The following is a 19,867-nucleotide window of genomic DNA, read 5'->3' on the forward strand; positions in this document are numbered from 1 at the left end:
AAAGAACATGCGCGCCCCTAAGTAGGTGTATTGAAAAACATAGGCATGCAAGAGAAAAATATGCCCCTGTCAGGTTTCAACATCCAGTAGCAAGCATATATATATATAGTTAGCATCCACAAGATAAAATAAGGGCCTATATCCAGAATCAAGCTCCAATATATTAACACAAGTGATCATCAAATAGGGGCCAATATAACCGGTCCACTTTCACAATTTTGAAAGAATCCACCAAGTATTCCCAATCTGCACCCAAAACAGACTCCCCCAACTAATTTGTTTCCTTTTATTCCTTTACTACATTTCCAAGCTTTCAGCCACAAAACAAATTAAAGCATTATAAATTGCAACAATACATTAACTTCTTTCTCGAGATTCGAATACCCATTTATAAATGCCCAGCAAGGTCTACACAATTTATAAGTCATTTTGACATGATATTATATAGCTCCTAAGAGTACCAAGGGTTCAAAATGTCCAAGTAAAAGATAATTATCATATCACTGCTCATACCAAAAACATGAACAACATAATGTCAGGTTGGCTGACTAATTCATACCTTATTCACAAAAGCTAAGCCCTCATCTTTAATTATTTCCTTCATAAAACGCATAACAAAATAACCACACTCCTTGTCACTTGGTTGTTGAGGAATGCCCTAAATACAAATAAACATTAATTAGAATGAGCACATATACAGTTCATTTAGCAATCTGTTATTTGATGCTTAAGGGCAAAGTCACAGGGAATATAAGGGCAAGTGAAAAACATAGGCATGCAAGAGAGGAATATTGCTATCAGGTTTCAGATTTTCAGGGCAAACTTAGAAATTACACCAAAAATGCATCCGATGTCAGATTAAGATGATTTCGGTCTTGAAATAACCATTAGGGTGTCTAGTTTCTGTTCACCAAAATTCAGATCAAAATACCTCACCAAACAGTACAGTTTTCAAAACTAGTGCAACGGGGTCAGAGACCACCAAAACCAAGTGAAATGAGATTTTTGTATGAAAACTCAGAACCTTAGACTCTCTTGCCAATACCAAACATGCAAACATACTCAAATGCATCATCAAAGGGGTTTTACAGGTTTCACAACTCAACTTAGGTTCCCTTACCACAGGGTGTAGCTCGATTTTCACAACTCAAATCTAGGGGTAGATAATTATTAAAAACCATTAGGCAATCTGTTATTTGTGTTTTAGAGCAAGGTTATCTACGTTGAATATATAGAGTGAAAAGCCAAAGAAATAGGGTCTTGGTTTCTACATATAAACTTAAATCACAGAGCAAACACCTTGAAATTTCTAAATTTATTAATGCAATACATCATATTGTAAAGGGACTGTGTTCCTAATTATTTCTGTGAGGTTTTGAAAACATGGTTTCCATACCATTTGATTTATTCATGCATTTGAGTGTATTATGAATGTTTGATCGATCTATTTGATGACTTAATGGAGATCTATTTGATCACTTAATGAAAGAAATTGGTATAAGGGGTAGTGCATGCATATACTGTTACTAACAGAAGACATAGTTCTATTTGTTACTGTACAATGTACAAAGTATGAATAAGAGATTCTTAATACCATCGCATATCACAAATTTACAAACATGAAGAGCATGCACAGTCAGGTTGACTTTAAGAATGCAAATTGCAAAAAGGAATTCAAGGAATAAGAAATCAATATATAAATTCATTTAACGCATGTGATGATTCAATTTGATTCCAAATTCCAATTAACACCAATGACTAAAATTGTTCTACACCTTACTGATGTATAAATAAACACACATATATACTTGACTCTTTTTTTTTTTTTTGGCCCAGACATATATACTTGACTCTAATTCTGCATATTGGATACATCATTTATTGTCATGTTTTCAGTATTATCCTTTACTTCCTTTGTACTCTTCCTCTATTTTTAATAAAAATTTGGTTTCTCATCAAAAAAATTTTGAAGCATTTATTTCTCTGTTGGGGCACAAAACTTCTATAATCTGACCCAAAATGAAATAAATAACATACTTTACCTAAAACTACAAGTAATATGAAATGTATTCCACTAAAAAAATAAATAAATAAAGTCAAAGATCATTTAAAAGTGAGCTTAATGCAAAGAAAAACCTGAGGTTGAAGAATTGTTTTGCTATAAACTACTCAGTCTTAGTGGTTTTAGGGTCGACTTTGACTTGATTGAAATTTGCTCGCTTTCCCATGCGACCAATCATAGCTAAGCCTGCAGCCAAAGTCTGCAATCAAGAATTGAAATAAATACATAATTAAATAACAAGCAGCCTACAACTAGCAAAATTCGTTAACAATAAACTTCCTACAGATTGAGAAGAATTGTTAATCGGAGAGTCAAATGCAAACCATTAATAAACCAAGTGACAATACAAGAGGAACATTTTCATCACCTGCACAAACATTTAGGGGGGGAAAAATAAATTTTAAACAGAATTTGATGTAACAGTTTATGTGAATGAATAAGAGACCAAAGATAATATAATTACTGGAATTAAGTTCTTATTAATGGTCACAGTTTACAAGTTATGACAACGATCAATTAAGAGATGATTGACTACCGAAGGTAATATATCAGAAGTTGTATATGACTGATGTACTTGTTTTGTGTGCTAGACATACTGCATAAATATTTCATTTACCAAATTATCAAAGCTATATATGATAAATGTACGTCTTACTAAGCCAAGCCTTTATCACTATATATACTTCTATAAACAATGACAAGTAATTTTCTAATCCAATTAAAACTATTAAAAGTGGAGTAATTACTTCAAACAAAATCGTACTTTGACTCACAACGCACCTGTCCTCCAGATGGAGATTGAAAGTTGGCACAAACATATATTGAAAGTTATTTGACCCCACAGTTTAGACCACACCACCTCCACCAGTGTGCTTGTTTCATTCTTCACTACAGCATAATTGTAAAATCATGAAAAGTTTTTCACAAATTGTAATTTCTGAAAAATATACATTTAGAGATTGTTGATTTGTTTGCACAAACCATTACATTTTACACTAAAAAGGGATATTTCTCAATAAGAACATGCATGTGATTAGGTTGAGTCGAGATGTTAGACGTGAACCTATATTCCAGAAAATGATCAACCTCACTCTTATATCATCAACCAAACAGAGAACTCATAAATTAAAAGCATATATATAAACTGATTTCATATGTACCAAAACTAATGAATCTCAAATAGAAAAAACCCAATTCTTATAGAAGAATACGAAACTAAAAAACACCACATATATATAACAAATACTAGTGAGAGAATGACTAAAAAGGCAAACCACAGAAAACCAGGAAAAAAATATACATCTTTTTTGCTTTACCTAAGCTGGTGGCTCAGTGGTGAGTCAGGTGGGAGGATGGGCTGCACAAAACACATAAAAATATACATCTTTCTCTGCGCCTGTGTTTTAACTATTCATTACATAACAAGTATCAATTGGCTATTCTTCCCTGCAAGGCCAGTTAGAGACAAATATCAATTGACTATAATTCCCTACAAGGCCAATTGGATCGAGTACACAAAGCAGACTTTCCCTCTGATTATATATATAAATTCTTTGAAAATAGGGGGAACTAAGAAATGCAGAACTAAGAGTCCATAAACCACAAGAAATATAACTAGGAGAAATCATGTTGCATTTTAACAAAATTTCAATCTTGCTTCCAATCTTGCCAAAAATTTCAAACACTAACCAAAAATATACCTGGAATTTGAAAAACCCTAAACTGATCTTGCTTCCAATCTTGCCATAAATTTCAAACCCTAACCAAACTGATGTGCGAAGATGATGAACGCGGAGTGCTTCTTCAGTTGATTTGTGAAGATCGATGGACGACTTCGATCAGAGACGCTCTTTTAAGACGATTTGGACTGTGAAGATCGAGGGACTGAGTTAGAGGGGCAGAGATGAGCAATGAGGAATGGGCTAAGATCGAGGGACCATATGAGTAAGAAGGACAGGGATGGGCGATCGAGGAATGGGCTAAAATCGATGAGGACGGTGAAAATCTTAGGGCTAAGATCTGAGAGTTGTGAGGATGGAGATGGAGTTTGAATGTGGATGTGTTGTGAGTGTCTGAAAGTAGGTAAAGTGAAGTCAGAGGGCTTAGACCCAAAAAAACTTAAGGCGCGCGAGGATTTTTTCATTAAAGCGGGCGTGCGCTTTGGAAAATACAATGATCCGCAAATTTTTTATTTTTGTGTAACTTACCCAATACAACGGTTTTGCCTAGAACTATTGTGTTTAATAATTTAGAAAAACCATCATACAAAATAGTATTGGATATGATAACTTAATATAACGGTTTCTTAAAAACCGTTGTGTGATAAATTAAGATAACAGATAAAATAAGAACCGTTGTCTATTCACCGTTGTCTATTTATATAATTGTAGTAGTGTAATTTAACATGCATTTTGACAACAAAAAAATTGTACTACTCCACGTTGCTTGAGTTAATGTTCATAGACATATTAGTTCTAATCTAAGATTAGTTGTTTTGTTTTCAACTACTCTTAATGAAAAAAAATAACATACAAACGTATCACTAAAAAGAAAAAGGGGATATTAATTAAAAACATGATTTCAAATGTTGCTAAACAGATCAACCAGATCAGTACGACTACTGAGATGCAACATACCTGAGCAAGGAGGAGCAAGTTGTAGCTGTATACCTACGAAGAAAGAATGCAAGCTGAGTTAACATTTTGGATTATTTGTTTAAGATCAAATTTTGATAAATTATTATTATTATTTTATGTTGATGCCACAAACCTAATTGAATTATATATTTTTGTTTAATTACCTTGGTCATTTTCCGAATGTTGAACATTTACAGAAATATCATTGACGTCATGAATTACAGGAGTAGGTCGTATGTGTATACCGATGAAGAAAGGAACAAAACCAAATCAATAATTTGAACTATTCGTCATCATCACTATTAAAACAACACAATTAAATTTAAATAAAATAAAATAGCTAGTGAAGCAAAAAGATATGAAAAAATTTATATTTACCATGGGGATATCTTCTTTATATATATATATATATATATATATATATATTCCTTTTTGTTTGTGTTTCTTTTCTCCCTAGGCGGAAATCTTCACACTTTATTACATGCTCCATTCAAAATATATTTGTATGTGTTAGGAGTTTTGTGGATCACAAATAGATTTATTCTACGTTGATGTATCTTTATTTTTTTTATTTTTTATTTTTTTTATTTTTTATAAAGCATCTCATTGCATTAGATCAGCCAAAAGGCAGAGTAAATACAAAGAAAGAGCCCAACGGCTTACAAGGAGGCAAAAGCCTACAGAAGTGGAGCATCAAAGCCCACAGAAATTTCAAGATCTCATCACATTGGTGTTGAGCAGACATTATAGCCACCAAACGGAGCTACATTTAGCCAGTGAGGCGCCGAAGGACTTAGCGAACTTGTCGCGTTAGAGTCCATGATCTTACCAACAACTCTAAGTTGAGGCCGATAGTAGCTCATAATGGCAGATCGAGCAGTAGTAACTGGTGGAAACATGACTGGTACCGGCGAAAATAGTGCCAACCAAACACCTTGAGATGAGCGTCTGAGAAAACCTGAGAATATTAAAGCACCAAACAAGCCAAAACAAGTGAAAATAAAGGAGAAAAACAAAGCTGCAAGATGCAGTAGGAAAGACTTCCAAAATGGAAGTATGGAAAACTCTCACTATTGAGGGAGGAGAGTATCCCTGAGTTGGGGGAGAAGGGGACGGGAAGGGAGAGAAGGGGAGGGGAGGGGAGGGGAGTGGATTGGAAGGAAGGCTAGCTCCCCTCACCCTCCCTGGAATGTGCGACTGTGGGAGGGCTTGAGGAGAGAGAAGAGAGAAAATAGAGGTGACGGCTAAGGTTACAGATAATTTATCACGTTGATGTATCCTTAGGTATATGAAGAGGGATATTTTCTCGTTAAATTCAAGATAATATCAGTACAACGTGGATTCGAAAGATATGGCCCCAACAAGTGGCCGGTATCAGAGTTGATGGATCGGTTAGGATACATGGCATGTGATGATTCGAGTTGGAGCATATATAAATGACGTTTGAGATACAAATTTGGAGCATTAAGTGGAGCAGACTTAAGAAAATAATTATGATTGGATTCGAAGTAGAGTTGTAAGGACCAGTGAATAGCTCACGCTGGTGTTGAACTTGACAACTGCTAACAAATTGGATGATCGCGTGCTTAGAGACATTGGACAACTAGGTTTGGTTGACAGCTCAAGGTAGGGTTAGAGATCGAGGAGGTTGTCAAGAATTGTGAATTGATTCAAGGTGGAGGCTATATATTAAAGATTAATTATGAAGATCAAATACAATTGTCCATTTTTGCATCATTAATTTTGTCCCAAAAATACGTGCTAGCTATATGTATTGAAAGGATTTAGTTAATAGCATGAGAAGAGAATGTTGTACTACTAACTGTCATAAATCCTCTTTTGCCAAAAGTTGAGTCTCTTTCCACTTCGGAATACGCAAGGCACAGAAGCCAATGCATATATAGGTGATACCTCAAAGAGGTCTTTAGTGATAGCCAAGCGTGGATAACGCTGAATTAAATCCCACGTAATATCTGTATTTAGTTTAAATTAAAACACATAAAAATTATGCGACAAAAAATATGAATGTTAGTAATAATTGGTTATATTTAAAAGTATACTCACCAAATTTTTTTGCATAAAAACATTGAGAAACAAGTGTAGCACCATTTGGGCCATTCTCTGGCTTTAAATCTTCGAGTGGAGTGGCTTTATAAAGATACCAAGCCAAATCCCAATTGCTATTGCGATAAGCCAAAACAACTGGCAATCTCTTGGAAGCATCGGCAATGCGAACTATATTCTTGTTCTTTGTCACCATGCATTCAACCATTTGAGTATTTCCTTTATTGGTAGCAATAACAAGGGCTGTTTTACCATCATACCCTTTTATTTCCAAATCTTTCTCTTGCATCATGTCCACCAACTTTATCACTATATCGGTGTGCCCATTATCGGCTGCGGTGTGAAGAGCAGTCTTGCCTAAATATGTAATTCTTGCTCCTTTTGCATCGGGATGTTCGATAAGAAACTTATTTGCAGCATCCCAATTACCGTTCTTCACAGCGTTGTAGAGAAAATCATACTGACGAAAGTCGTCGGCATTGCTGTCATGTCCTGTCAAGTTTTTGTCATTTCATAACTAATTGTTTTTTCGACTCCTCATAATCATTACTCTAGTATGGTTAAATTATGTTTTTGGTCCCTGGCCAATAAAAATAATTATATTTTTGGTCCGTGTAGTTTATTAAGCTTATTGTAGTATCAATTGTGTTAATTTTGTTCTTCTAGTTTTTTAATATTTGCAATTTAAGGACACATCCTTAAGCATGCAACTAGCAAAATTTACGGTAGTTTAAATTTCAAAAATAAAGCTAATCCATCCAAAGTCTTAAAATACCCTCATGTGCCTCACGTGCTATTTTTGTCGAACAAATTAATAGAATTAAGAGTGTGTCCAATTATAGAAAACTATGCATATATGATCATTTAATTGACACAATTGAAATTATAGAAATTTAACTGGAACTTGACTTAAACTACATTGACCAACAACGTAATTAGCCTTGTAGTCTTGTACTACTGAATTAAATTGAAATTGGTCCACTAATATGTTATTTTTCTTTGTGATTCTACTTGAATTTGAAGCACAAACAATTGGAGATAATTAATTGATATATTAAAGAGCAAGAGATACCTGGGTTATTTGGTAGTCCTGGGTTGAACTTTGCTGCCAGATTATCCCAAGCAATTTTGGCCACACTTTCGTCACGTATCAAAGTAAAAGTTTCAGGCCCGCAGGAAATCTGTATGGCATGCAAAGCCTTGGCATTTTTCTTCCTCCAAGCCACAAATTTAGCTTCACCATGTTCGCGCTTCGGAGGTTCAGCGGTGGCTTCCACAACGTCCCAAAGATCTTCACCTAACAAGTAGGTTTTGACTCGTACGCTCCAGTCCTCATAGTTTTTTTGGTTCAGGACTTGAAGAACAATTGCACTAGGGATCACTGTAGCTTCCATGTTCAATCTGTACTTCGATCAATTTAATTATCCAGAAACAAAGTATAACTACTCACACTTTGAGTTGGGGTTATCAAAACAAATTAAGCTGGTTTGGTGGTAACCTGGTCTAGTCAACAATGAGACGATTCAAACTTCTCATGTATAGATTAACAGAAAATAATTAAGAAATCGCAAGTTGTAAATCAGAAATTAAAGAAAGACTTGATGTTAAGCAAAGTCAAAAGAAAAAGAAAATCAAAACTTCTCCTAATATATACATAAACTAACAATAAATCGAACGTTGTTTCAATTGGAAAATAGAAGGCAGCCATAAAGACCGCAACTACCATTGTTAATCAGCAATTTGAGAAAGACTTGACATCACTAAGAAAAAAAAAAAAAAAAAAAGACTTGACATGGACTAAGAAGATGCTCATTCGTATTACAGTTGGCCATGTGAACCCTTATGTTGGTTGACCAATACGATTTACTAGAAGTAGCTCTAAACTCGCGCTCAAATCATATATCGGGAAATTTGTTTCGACTACCAAACTTTAAACATTAGTTAAGTAGATTGTTCAAAACACTAATGGGTAAGTAAATAAGTAAATTAATAATGCACTAACCAATCTTTTGGCTAACCCCAAAATGTGATTCCAACGACCTGACACTATTCCTTGGTGGACCAAAAAGCAAAGTACAGTAACTGTTACTAACAGAAGTTCAATATCGATCATTAGCACAAACAATATATGAACATACCTGGCTTTGCTCATTGCTCAAGGATCGATCTTCAATTCTATCATTCTAAGCTAATCGATCTCCTTTTATCGATCATTAACTGTATGGCATTGTTATCTAATCCTATCTTCCAGGCTATAGCCAATCATGCGGAGGTTGACTATTATTTTGGGAAAGAATTCCACATCAGAAAGTCAAGTACTAGTTCTTACATAGTGTGATTTATAAAGTATTGAGTCTCTCCATCAATTGTCAATAGGTTTTGGGTTAGATGTTTTAATTTTCTTCATGATATTAGAATTAGCAATATATCCATATATTGGGTGTTGATTTAAGTGATGCCACATTTGAGGGAACTTTGTATAGTGATTTATAAGATGTGTTTTGTAATGAATGCTATATTTAATCACAACTTACAATCAATGAATAAATATAGATCTACTAACAAATATACTTTTGCTCTAAAACCTTTGGTGTGGCTAAAACTATTTACTAACGGAAGAATTGGATTCCCATTGAACTATTATGAAAGGAAAATTAATATCCAAAATACAAATATAAATAAATAAATCAAGAACCCAACCCACCAGCAGCTGCACACATCTCCACCACCGACGCCAGTCGGTCTGACACCGGCGACTCTCCTACTCCGGCGTTGGCAACGGTGACGTTCACCCTCCCCTCATCTCTCTCCATTTCTTTCTCTTTCCCTCTTCTTTGTCTCTCATGAGCTTCGTGATATTGAAAATGGAGTGGTTGTGTTCTACTACTGTTCTGTGTTCCTCTACAAAGCATAAGCTTATCAAGCCTTTGGTTTCTACCTTTACCTGATACGTACTAATTTCTAACCAAAATGAACAACCATAATATTTCTCAAGTCTTGATTTCTCCCAAATGTCTAAAACTTCATGGCATGTTTATTAATCCGTAATCGGATTAGGAGGAATTGAATTGATGATGATCGAATTGGATTGAGGAGGAATTAAATTGAGGAGGAATTGGATTGAGGATGAATTGGATTCCCATTGAAGCAGTTTATTAAACTATTTAGAATCAGAGTAGGAATGATATCATATGAGCATTTGATTACTAAAATGCCCTTGTTTTAAATGAATTATTTTATATGCTAATTAAAAATGTGAGGGTATAATGGGAAAAAATAAGGAATTGAATTCCTCCAAAATAAGGAATTGGATTACTACCTCCCACCCAAGAATCCAATTCCTCCAAAATAAGGAGTTGAATTCCTAATTTCGTATGGGCCTCACTTATGTTTTTATTCTCATATGGTTAGTAAACAAATAAGTAATCCGTAATCGGAATCCAATTCTTTATTTTGATTACAATTACGGATTAGTAAACATGTCATCACTGTAATAAACTGACCATGAAACTTCACCATACATGAGCTTCCATATATTACCCAGATTTGCAAGATATTTACCATGCAATTCCATGGACCATGGTTAATATGAAACACCTCATTCTTCTCCACAAACCCAACCAATCATGCCTCTCAAAATCCCAAATCTCCTTCATCCCATCAAAACCAAATATTGCTAAAGACTCGACTGCCCCACAAAGACTCTTCACATACACCATCCAAATCCTAAAGTCAATTTTTGCATATCAATGTCAATATTTGGACTTGATTTTTTTTATTTTTTCAATTTGTGGGTGGAGTACAGGATGCAATTTTTGCTTGTGGGAGTTGAATTGGGAGGGCATTTGCTCTGATACACCCAATTGTGAATGGGTGGGTATTTGGGTTGAAAATAGTGGAACTCGGGACATGAGTGGTGTGAGGGAGAAAAAAAAAATGAAAGAGAAAGAGAAAGGACATGAGTGGTGACTGGCTGGATTTGGGGAGTCGATGTTGGAGGGAGGGGCAGCCGAAAAAATGGCCGGACGAAGGGGACGGCTTGTGTAGATTCGATGGGATTTAGATGGGTTTTCTTATTTTTTCAATTTTTTATTCCTAAATTATTTTTCTTTCACATAAAAATAATATTTAATATGTTCTTTCTAAAAAGTTAACCCCAGTGAATTATTTTTAATATACATTATAGGTGTCGCCCACATAATAAAGTGGTGATAGTGGTGAACAAAAAATGGTGGTGAGTTGTAAGACCCTGAATTTTTGGCTTATGTTAATTTTGTTACTAGCTTAAGCCTCTAACCTTGTTCTTAAGGTTTGTTTTAAGGAATTAAAGGTCCGTCTGGTAACGTTTTACAGAATAATTTTCTAAAAACTGTATTGTAAAATGAAATGACAAATTAAATTTTGCATTCTCAAATATGAGAAGATGTCTGATAACGTAATTGAAAAACAATTGTTGGGTTAATTACAATTATATACCTCAACTATACACTACTTTTCAACTTTATACCTCAAATTCAAAAAGTTACATTAAGGTACCCCAACTACGAAACCGTGTCAATTAGGTACCTCTGTTAGTATGGCCGTCAAAAAGGCCGTTATCTGATGACGGGACATACCACTAAAAGGCTTCATTTCAATTTAGTACCTCAACTTTACCATGTTTTTCAAGTTCATACCTCAAGTTCAAAAACTTGTAAATAAATAAATGTTTTTTAGTTTTTATCTCAACTTCACCCTAGCTTTTGACCCATCAAATCTCCACCAAAATTATCAATTTTATACTCATTTTGAAGCTATGAATCTCCTCTTTACAACCATATAAAAATCATGCAAAAATGAGTTATGAAACCCGAGATAATTGGTCACAAAGTAGGCTACCCGAAACTGCCAAATTTTCCAAACAAATTGGCAATTTCGGGTAGCCTAATTTGTGACTACTTATCTCGCATTTCAAAGCTCTTTTTTGAATTATGTCTATATGGTTATAATGAGGAGCTTCATAGCTTCAAAATGAGTATAAGATTGTTGATTTTGGTGAAAATTTGATAGGTCAAAAGTTGGGGTGAAGTTGAGATAAAAACTGGAAAACTGGAAAACATTTATTTATTTGCAAGTTTTTTAAATTGAGGTATGAACTTGAAAAAGATGGTAAAGTTGAGGTACTAAATTGAAATGAAGCCTTTTAGTGGTGTGTCACGTCATCAGATAACGGCCTTTCTGACGGTCAGACTAACAAAGCTACCTAATTGACACGATTTCGTAGTTAGTGTACCTTAATGCAATTTTTTGAACTTGAGGTACCAAGTTGAAAATTGGTGTATAATTGAGGTATATAATTGTAATTTACCCTTTTGAAAAACAAAAATAACGAAAACACATTTTATATTAACCAATTATTACAACCAAATAATTATATTCACAAAAGATATTAATTATAAATTATTATTAATCAATTTCATAAAATAATTAAAAAATATAGGAGTTTCATAAAACTCAACCCTTACCCACCTCGGTCGGCGCGACTACCTTGGAGGTGGAAGAGTTGTTGGTGGTCATGTTATTCATGGAGACAAGATTGCAATCACTTATGATCTAGTTGAACGGATGTATTTTCTCAACATCCCAGAGAGACAGAGATGGATAAAGAGAAAGAGAAATAGATAAAGAAAGAGAAAGAAATAGAGGAATAGAGGAGAGATGGGTGAGGTGGGCAGCGGCGGCGGATTAGGCTGCCACCGGAGGTGGGTCTGGCTTGGTGGGGAGGAGGTGCAGATCGCATGTTTTTTTATTTTTTTTGTTTTTTTAGTTGTAATTTTATTTTTGAGCAAATTATCCGTAAGTACCTCAACTATATACTGATTTTCAACTTAGTACCCCAACTTTGAAAACTTGACAAAAAGTACCTCAATTTTCATTTTGTGTCAAAATAGTACCTCCGTTAGTTTTTCTGTCAAATAAACCGTTATTTGTTGACGTGGCAGGAGTATTTTCGTCTTTTTTTCCACATTTAAAAGATAATAATATTTTTAAAAGAGCAAATTACAATTTAGTACCTTAACTATACACTGACTTTCAACTTAGTACCCCAACTTTGAAAACCTGACAAAAAAGTACCTCCGTTAGTTTTTCTTTCAAATAAACCATTATCTGCTGACGTGGCAAGGGTATTTTCGTCTTTTTTCCCACATTTAAAAGATAATAATATTTTTAGAAACTTTTCAATAAAAAAAATTCTTAAAAAATTAAAACTTTTAGAAATTTTAAAAAAATTTGGGGGATGGGTAGGGATGGTCAGGATTGGGTAATGTGCGGTGAGGGGGTTGGGTTGGGGTTGGGGTGGGTCGGGGAGGAGCTGTATGAGGGTGTCGGGGAGGGGCTGGGTAGGGGGGTGCGACGGGGCTGGGGCTTGGGGGGAGGGGTGCGACAAGACTGGGAGTGGGGGGGAGGGGTGCGACGAGACTGGGAATGGGGGGGAGGGGTGCGACGAGACTGGGGTGGGGGGGAGAGGGTGGGTCGGGTAGGGAGAGGTGGGATCCGAGGATGGGTGGGGGCGGAGGGGATGGGTGAGGGCTGGGGTGGGGTGGGGGGAAGGGTGGGTTGGGCAGGGAGAGGTGGGAGGATGGGTAGGGGAGGGGAGGGGATGGGTGGGGGCGGGAAGGGGAGAGGATGGGTGGAGGAGGGCTGGGTGGGGGCTGGCACTACTACAAAATAGCAATCAGACGACGGATTTTAACCGTTGTGTGAGTTTCTAATTTACCGTCGTCTAATCAACCGATGTCTATTCATACCACAATAGACAACGAATAAAAACCGTTGTCCTGGCGCACCTACACAACGGTTATAGATGTACCACCGTTGTATATACAACCTTTAAAATCAATGATTTGGAGGATACCGTTGTTGAGTACCAATTTAAACATCGGTTTATAGTTAAGAACCGATGTGTAGAGATATGTTAAACAACGGTTACGTTAAGTAAAGAATTGGTTTTACAACTATTTTAGGTAGAAACACGAGGTGAAATAGTCATTAAAACAACTGTGTATTGTTAAAAACCGTTGTGTAAGCTATTGGAAAATAGGTGTATTGCCATGTCTATAGGTTTTTCAAACTACGGTGTTTATATGAAACCGTTGTATTAATGCATTAAGAAAATTGAATATTAACCATATAACCGTTGTATATACTTATTTGGTACATCGATTTTGGGTTAGAAACTATTGTATAAAGGCACTTAGCACAATGGCTTTTTGAGATTTGTGTGGTATGCTTAAGAATTAGACAATGGTTTATGATATTGAACCATTGTAAGTCAAGGGCACAGACCACGCTTTTGATCGAAAAACTGTTGTATAATGTGCATGTTTACATCTGTTTTTAGAAACTCCCAATTGTCTTTGACCACAATGCAATTATGAACAAACAATGCACAATCTGATTGATGAGATAGGTTGTTTTGGTACAACCATTAATTGTTCCAAATTGATTTCCTTCATAATTAACATTCCTAATAAATTATACATTTACAAAATACCAATTCACAATAATAAAGGATTGGAATTTCTAAAGTACCAAATAATATAAGATATTTGAAGGTAGTAATTGTATATATGTACCTTGCTCCCTTAACCCAATTTCATTCACAAAACCAGCCATATATGCCATAAACAAAAACCCTCCATATATACCTTTCCAAAAAACTAGGCATCAATCTAATTAATCAACCTAATTGCTGCCATATATATATCAAAATATTATCCAGCAGCTAGCCTATCAATCATCCCAAGCTAATCTAGCAAAGTAATCAATATATCATATATACCTCAAGCTAGTCTAGCTAAACATATGGCCTACGTCAAAAAGGTGTCATGCAAAAATCCAACCATAAATGTCTACATAAACTGGCCACGAAGTTTGCCCATTCAGCCTGGACTTCATCGATATCTTCTTGGGTATAAGTGTTGTCTTGCCTTCGTTCCCACTGAAACAAGGCAAAGATGGAGTACTAATTAAAAATAAAATTCAACCAAAAATGCAAACAGTCCAGTAGAAAGAAAAAAATAAAGAACATGCACGCCCCTAAGTAGGTGTATTGAAAAACAAAGGCATGCAAGAGAAGAATATGCCCCTGTCAGGTTTCAACATCCAGTAGCAAGCATATATATATATAGTTAGCATCCACAAGATAAAATAGGGGCCTATATCCAGAATCAAGCTCCAATATATTAACACAAGTGATCATCAAACAGGGGCCAATATAACCTGTCCACTTCCACAATTTTGAAAGAATCCACCAAATATTTCCAATCTGCACCCAAAACAGACTCCCCCAACTAATTTGTTTCCTTTTATTCCTTTACTACATTTTCAAGCTTTCAGCCACAAAACAAATTAAAGCATTATAAATTGCAACAATACATTAACTTCTTTCTCGAGATTCGAATACCCATTTATAAATGCCCAGCAAGGTTTAAACAATTTATAAGTCATTTTGACATGATATTATATAGCTCCTAAGAGTACCAAGGGTTCAAAATGTCCAAGTAAAAGACAATTATCATATCACTGCTCATACCAAAAACATGACCAACATAATGTCAGGTTGGCTGACTAATTCATATCTTATTCACAAAAGCTAAGCCCTCATCTTCAATTATTTCCTTCATAAAGCGCATAACAAAATAACCACACTCATTGTCACTTGGTTGTTGAGGAATGCCCTAAATACAAATAAACATTAATTAGAATGAGCACATATACAGTTCATTTAGCAATCTGTTATTTGATGTTTAAGGGCAAAGTCACAGGGAATATAAGGGCAAGTGAAAAACATAGGTATGCAAGAGAGGAATATTGCTGTCAGGTTTCAGATTTTCAGGGCAAACTTAGAAATTACACCAAAAATGCATCCGATGTCAGATTAAGATGATTTCGGTCTTGAAATAACCATTAGGGTGTCTAGTTTCTGTTCACCAAAATTCAGATCAAAATACCTCACCAAACAGTACAGTTTTCAAAACTAGTGCAACAGGGTCAGAGACCACCAAAACCAAGTGAAATGAGATTTTTGTATGAAAACTCAGAACCTTAGACTCTCTTGCCAATACCAAACATGCAAACATACTCAAATGCATCATCAAAGGGGTTTTACAGGTTTCACAACTCAACTTAGGTTCCCTTACCACAGGGTGTAGCTCGATTTTCACAACTCAAATTTAGGGGTAGATAATAATTAAAAACCATTAGGCAATCTGTTATTTGTGTTTTAGAGCAAGGTTATCTACGTTGAATAGAGTGAAAAGCCAAAGAAATAGGGTCTTGGTTTCTACATATAAACTTAAATCACAGAGCAAACACCTTGAAATTTCTAAATTTATTAATGCAATACATCATATTGTAAAGGGACTGTGTTCCTAATTATTCCTGTGAGGTTTTGAAAACATGGTTTCCATACCATTTGATTTATTCATGCATTTGAGTGTATTATGAATGTTTGATCGATCTATTTGATGACTTAAGGAAGATCTATTTGATCACTTAATGAAAGAAATTGGTATAAGTGAAGGGTAGTGCATACATATACTGTTACTATTTGAAGACATAGTTCTATTTGTTACTGTACAATGTACAAAGTTTGAATAAGAGATTCTTAATATCATCGCATATATATCACAAATTTACAAACATGAAGAGCATGCACAGTCAGGTAGACTTTAAGAATGCAAATTGCAAAAAGGAATTCAAGGAATAAGAATCAATATATAAATTCATTTCAAATAATTCAGTTTGTAGCTCATATAACACTATATAATAAAGTCAAAATTACTAAAAGCATGACTAGTTGCAGACCTACTGGTTTGATCAATTAAGTACATTATGCAGCAAAAGTCATTCTTTGTAATCAAGTTCATCTGTCTTATTGACCATAAATCCAAATCTTAACATTATGTTGAAAATGAACCTTTCCTTTGATTTTATGCTGAACTATTAACTCACTTAATTAAAATAGCTTATTTCTTATTTCTCTTTTTATTTGCAACATTCCCTTTAATAACCTAAGTATTTCAATGTGAGTCAGTAACTCACATTACACACACTTGAAGGCCATACATTTATACAAGAAGTAGGTTGAAATAAAACATAGTAGCAACCAAACCAGATATGCAATACACATACACATGCTTGATTCCCTAAAGGTTACAAAGTATCACACCAGTTAGAGGGGTTGTGGAAGATCACACAGAAAAACCAAAGTGTATGGTTGCTCTTTCTTTTACTTTTCAAATAAATTAAATTTACCAAACAAGAACAAGCAAATTCTATTTGAAGAGACTTTTTAAAACAGAAGAAAGTTTAGTTCATAAACCAAGTTCTGTTATAAGGCTTGTCGAGGAAAACTAAGGGTTTTACAAACTCAACTTTAAATAAAACTTCAAGAGTTTTAAAAAAAATTTCCCTAAAAAGGCTTGCAACCTTCTTTCTATCAAATCTCTTTACAAAGTAGGACTTGAACCATAAAGAAAATCCATAAACCAGTAATAAAAAATTCAAAAGAAATTACCAAAAACAAGACTTAGATTATCACCTATTCACACCTTATTTTTTAATCCTTAGATTGTCATCTGTCATGCTATAATGTCAATCTATATCCTTGATTATTCAAATTCATCAACCAATTCATGCAATAAGGTTAGTCATATATACCAATTCACAACCAAATGATTGATCAATGAGAGGGAAAGAGAGAGACAAAGACAGAGACAGAGACAGAGAGCTACCAACACTTTCAAGCTCTGTAAATTGCAAGCTAGCTTTCATTCCCACTTTCTGCTTTTGAGCTGTTCAATGCTTTCTCAAACTATCAAATTAAAACCATTTTTTTAAAAAAAGAATATAAGGTAGAGCAATTACCATCGAAAGGCAACAAGAGTTATCAAAAAAAAAAGAGAAAAGAAATGTCCAGCCAATGTGACTAAAGTGCTAAAGTGCTAGTAGATGTGAAGAAATGTCCTGCCAGTACAGAATCCTAAAGTATTTCATTCCTAAAAAATGAAGTTTTGTTAAGTTTGTACAAACATATTTGTAGCTTTAGATTATTGTCAAAGGAACTAAAAACAGCATGCAATGACTTAATGAGAAAGATTCATGCTATGATATAGAACTTGCCTTTCAACTCAGAATCTTTCACAACTTTTCTAAAAAGTCCAGGCCCAAGATTAGCAAGCCTATTTATTTCATTAATAACCTATGCAATTCAAAATGAAAGCAACAAATCCATTAGAAAGATGAATCCAAAACACGTACAAACACACAAAATGATTGAGGCCTAGAGCATTTTAGCATTATCCAACTCACCATATGTGTAAAAGTCATGGCATTATATTCTTGCCATGTAATTCCAGAGACCTCATTATCATGGCTTCGAATAATTGCCTCGTGCTTTTTCTGCAATTAATTTGAAAATATTTTTTTCTCAATGAAAAGAGGCATTAAGTTGTTGAAAAAATTAAGCAACCGAAGAAGATGCACACCATTAATTCTTCTAGCACTTTAGGATTTTCAGCAATGAACTTCACAGCCAATGTGAAGGCTATAGAAGTAGTCTCATGGCTAGCACACATTGAGGACCCTTGGTTTCTAAATTTTACCCATAGGATGATGGATCCTTAAAACTACTCAAAAGTCAAAAAAATGATGAATAAATGAATGAAATACTTGTTAATTAATATAACAATTTGCAGAAGGGAGAAAAAAATATTAATAAAAAACATAACACGAAAAAAGTTTACCCAGCCAGCACTTATTTTTCTCAACTGCTTTCTTAAGAGCTTCTCAGACCCATATATGGAAGTATATGTTGACAACTTCAGAAAAAAAGTTCGGGGAGCTCTCACCTTGGACCTGCTGCAGCTGCAAGAATTGCTCATCCAATACTCCCTAAACATCAACAACTACAAAAAAAAAAAAAAAACATACCCACATCTCCAATTAAAAATCACAAGTACTATGATTTTATACATCATGAAAATGAAATCCTAATCATGATTTTATACCCACATATAAACCCAAAATCCTAAGTCAAGGAAAATCTAAAGACACGATAAAACCCAGCCTAATCAAATAAGTGATGAGCTTCAGAGATTAGAGACCGAGGAAAACCTTCTCTCTAAGCTTCATTGGTTAAGCATTTCAATGGCGGCTGAGAATGGAAAGAAGCAGAAAAGAAGGGGGGGACAGAGAGAGAGATTGAGAAACATGGGCTCAGACTATCATTCTCATTTTCTTACCTTTGTGCTACTTCTTCTACATCCTTAGCACAGAGAAAATAACCGAGAACTTCATGTGAGAGCCCTAGCACATAGGAAAAACAAAAGAGTAAAGTACGTGAGGGAGAAAGCGCCTGAAAGTCAATTAATTAGACATGTTATCAAGTTCTAAACAAAGCACAAAATCGAACAGAAAAAAAAAACCCCAATATTTGGGGCTTTTCTAACCAAAAAACAGAAATGCATGCCCTAACCCAAATTTGGGGCTTTTATTTAAAGAGGAAAAGACCCAATTGAAATCTGATTTTTCATACCCATATTGATATATATATCTAATTTTATTTAATAAATTTCATACCCTAAACCAAATTTACCTGAGTGATAGGCGAAGATGATGAATGTGAGTGCTTCTTTAGTCGATTAGTGTTGAAATTAGGGCATAGAAATGGGGGATAAGGAATGAGCTAGGCGGACAAAGATGGGTGATTAGGAATTGAGCGATGGCAGAAGTGTTGAAGATTGAGCGATCAGTGCTTCTTCAATCCCAGTGATGAGTGAAGATTGAGCGATGAGTGTACGAATGAGGTTGGAGTGAAGATTGAGGATAGAGATGGAGTGTTCGATGGGGTGGCTGAGTGCTTCTTCAGTCCCAGTGCTTCTCGAACGGGGGATGAGTAGTGTTGTGTCTGATGACTGGGTGAAGTCAGAGGGTTTGACCCAAAAGAATATATTTAAGGCGCCATCAATTTTTCATTAAAGCTAGCGTGCGCTTGTTAAATACAAAGACCCGCAAATTTTTAATTTTTGTATAACTTGTCCTACACAATGGTTTTTCCTAA

The 19,867-nt window shown here is 34.9% G+C and overlaps 2 protein-coding genes across 11 annotated transcripts; both read right to left on the bottom strand.

The window, feature by feature from the left end:
• Positions 1–589: 589 nt before the first annotated feature.
• LOC147291301 (cytochrome P450 87A3-like) lies at positions 590–19,185 on the bottom strand. Of its 10 annotated transcripts, XM_086238159.1 has the most exons (7): positions 19,050–19,185; positions 18,552–18,713; positions 18,294–18,434; positions 18,118–18,207; positions 17,929–18,007; positions 15,384–15,482; positions 14,319–14,743 (listed from the first exon to the last, which is right to left on the bottom strand). In XM_086238159.1, exons 3-6 carry the CDS (start codon positions 18,381–18,383, stop codon positions 15,460–15,462), a joined length of 282 nt encoding a protein of 93 aa, XP_086094285.1. In that variant the 5' UTR covers positions 18,384–18,434; positions 18,552–18,713; positions 19,050–19,185; the 3' UTR covers positions 14,319–14,743; positions 15,384–15,459. The 10 variants fall into 10 exon arrangements, 8 of the variants coding, with proteins under 8 accessions (XP_086094287.1, XP_086094291.1, XP_086094290.1 ...); XM_086238164.1 differs by lacking the exons at positions 14,319–14,743; positions 15,384–15,482; positions 19,050–19,185 and adding exons at positions 631–658; positions 17,358–17,412; positions 17,541–17,620 and having other exon boundaries at positions 18,294–18,650; XM_086238166.1 differs by lacking the exons at positions 14,319–14,743; positions 15,384–15,482; positions 19,050–19,185 and adding exons at positions 640–658; positions 17,358–17,412; positions 17,545–17,620 and having other exon boundaries at positions 18,294–18,650.
• On the bottom strand, positions 5,421–8,156 carry LOC147291302 (uncharacterized). The gene is made up of 4 exons (XM_086235913.1): positions 7,835–8,156; positions 6,763–7,254; positions 6,522–6,671; positions 5,421–5,656 (listed from the first exon to the last, which is right to left on the bottom strand). The coding sequence occupies exons 1-4, from the start codon at positions 8,154–8,156 to the stop codon at positions 5,421–5,423; spliced, it is 1,200 nt and encodes a 399-aa protein (XP_086092039.1).
• Positions 19,186–19,867: the final 682 nt, after the last annotated feature.

This window comes from Dryas octopetala, chromosome 3 (genome assembly GCF_963921425.1).
Source record: "Dryas octopetala chromosome 3, drDryOcto1.1, whole genome shotgun sequence".
Lineage (NCBI taxonomy): Eukaryota > Viridiplantae > Streptophyta > Magnoliopsida > Rosales > Rosaceae > Dryas > Dryas octopetala.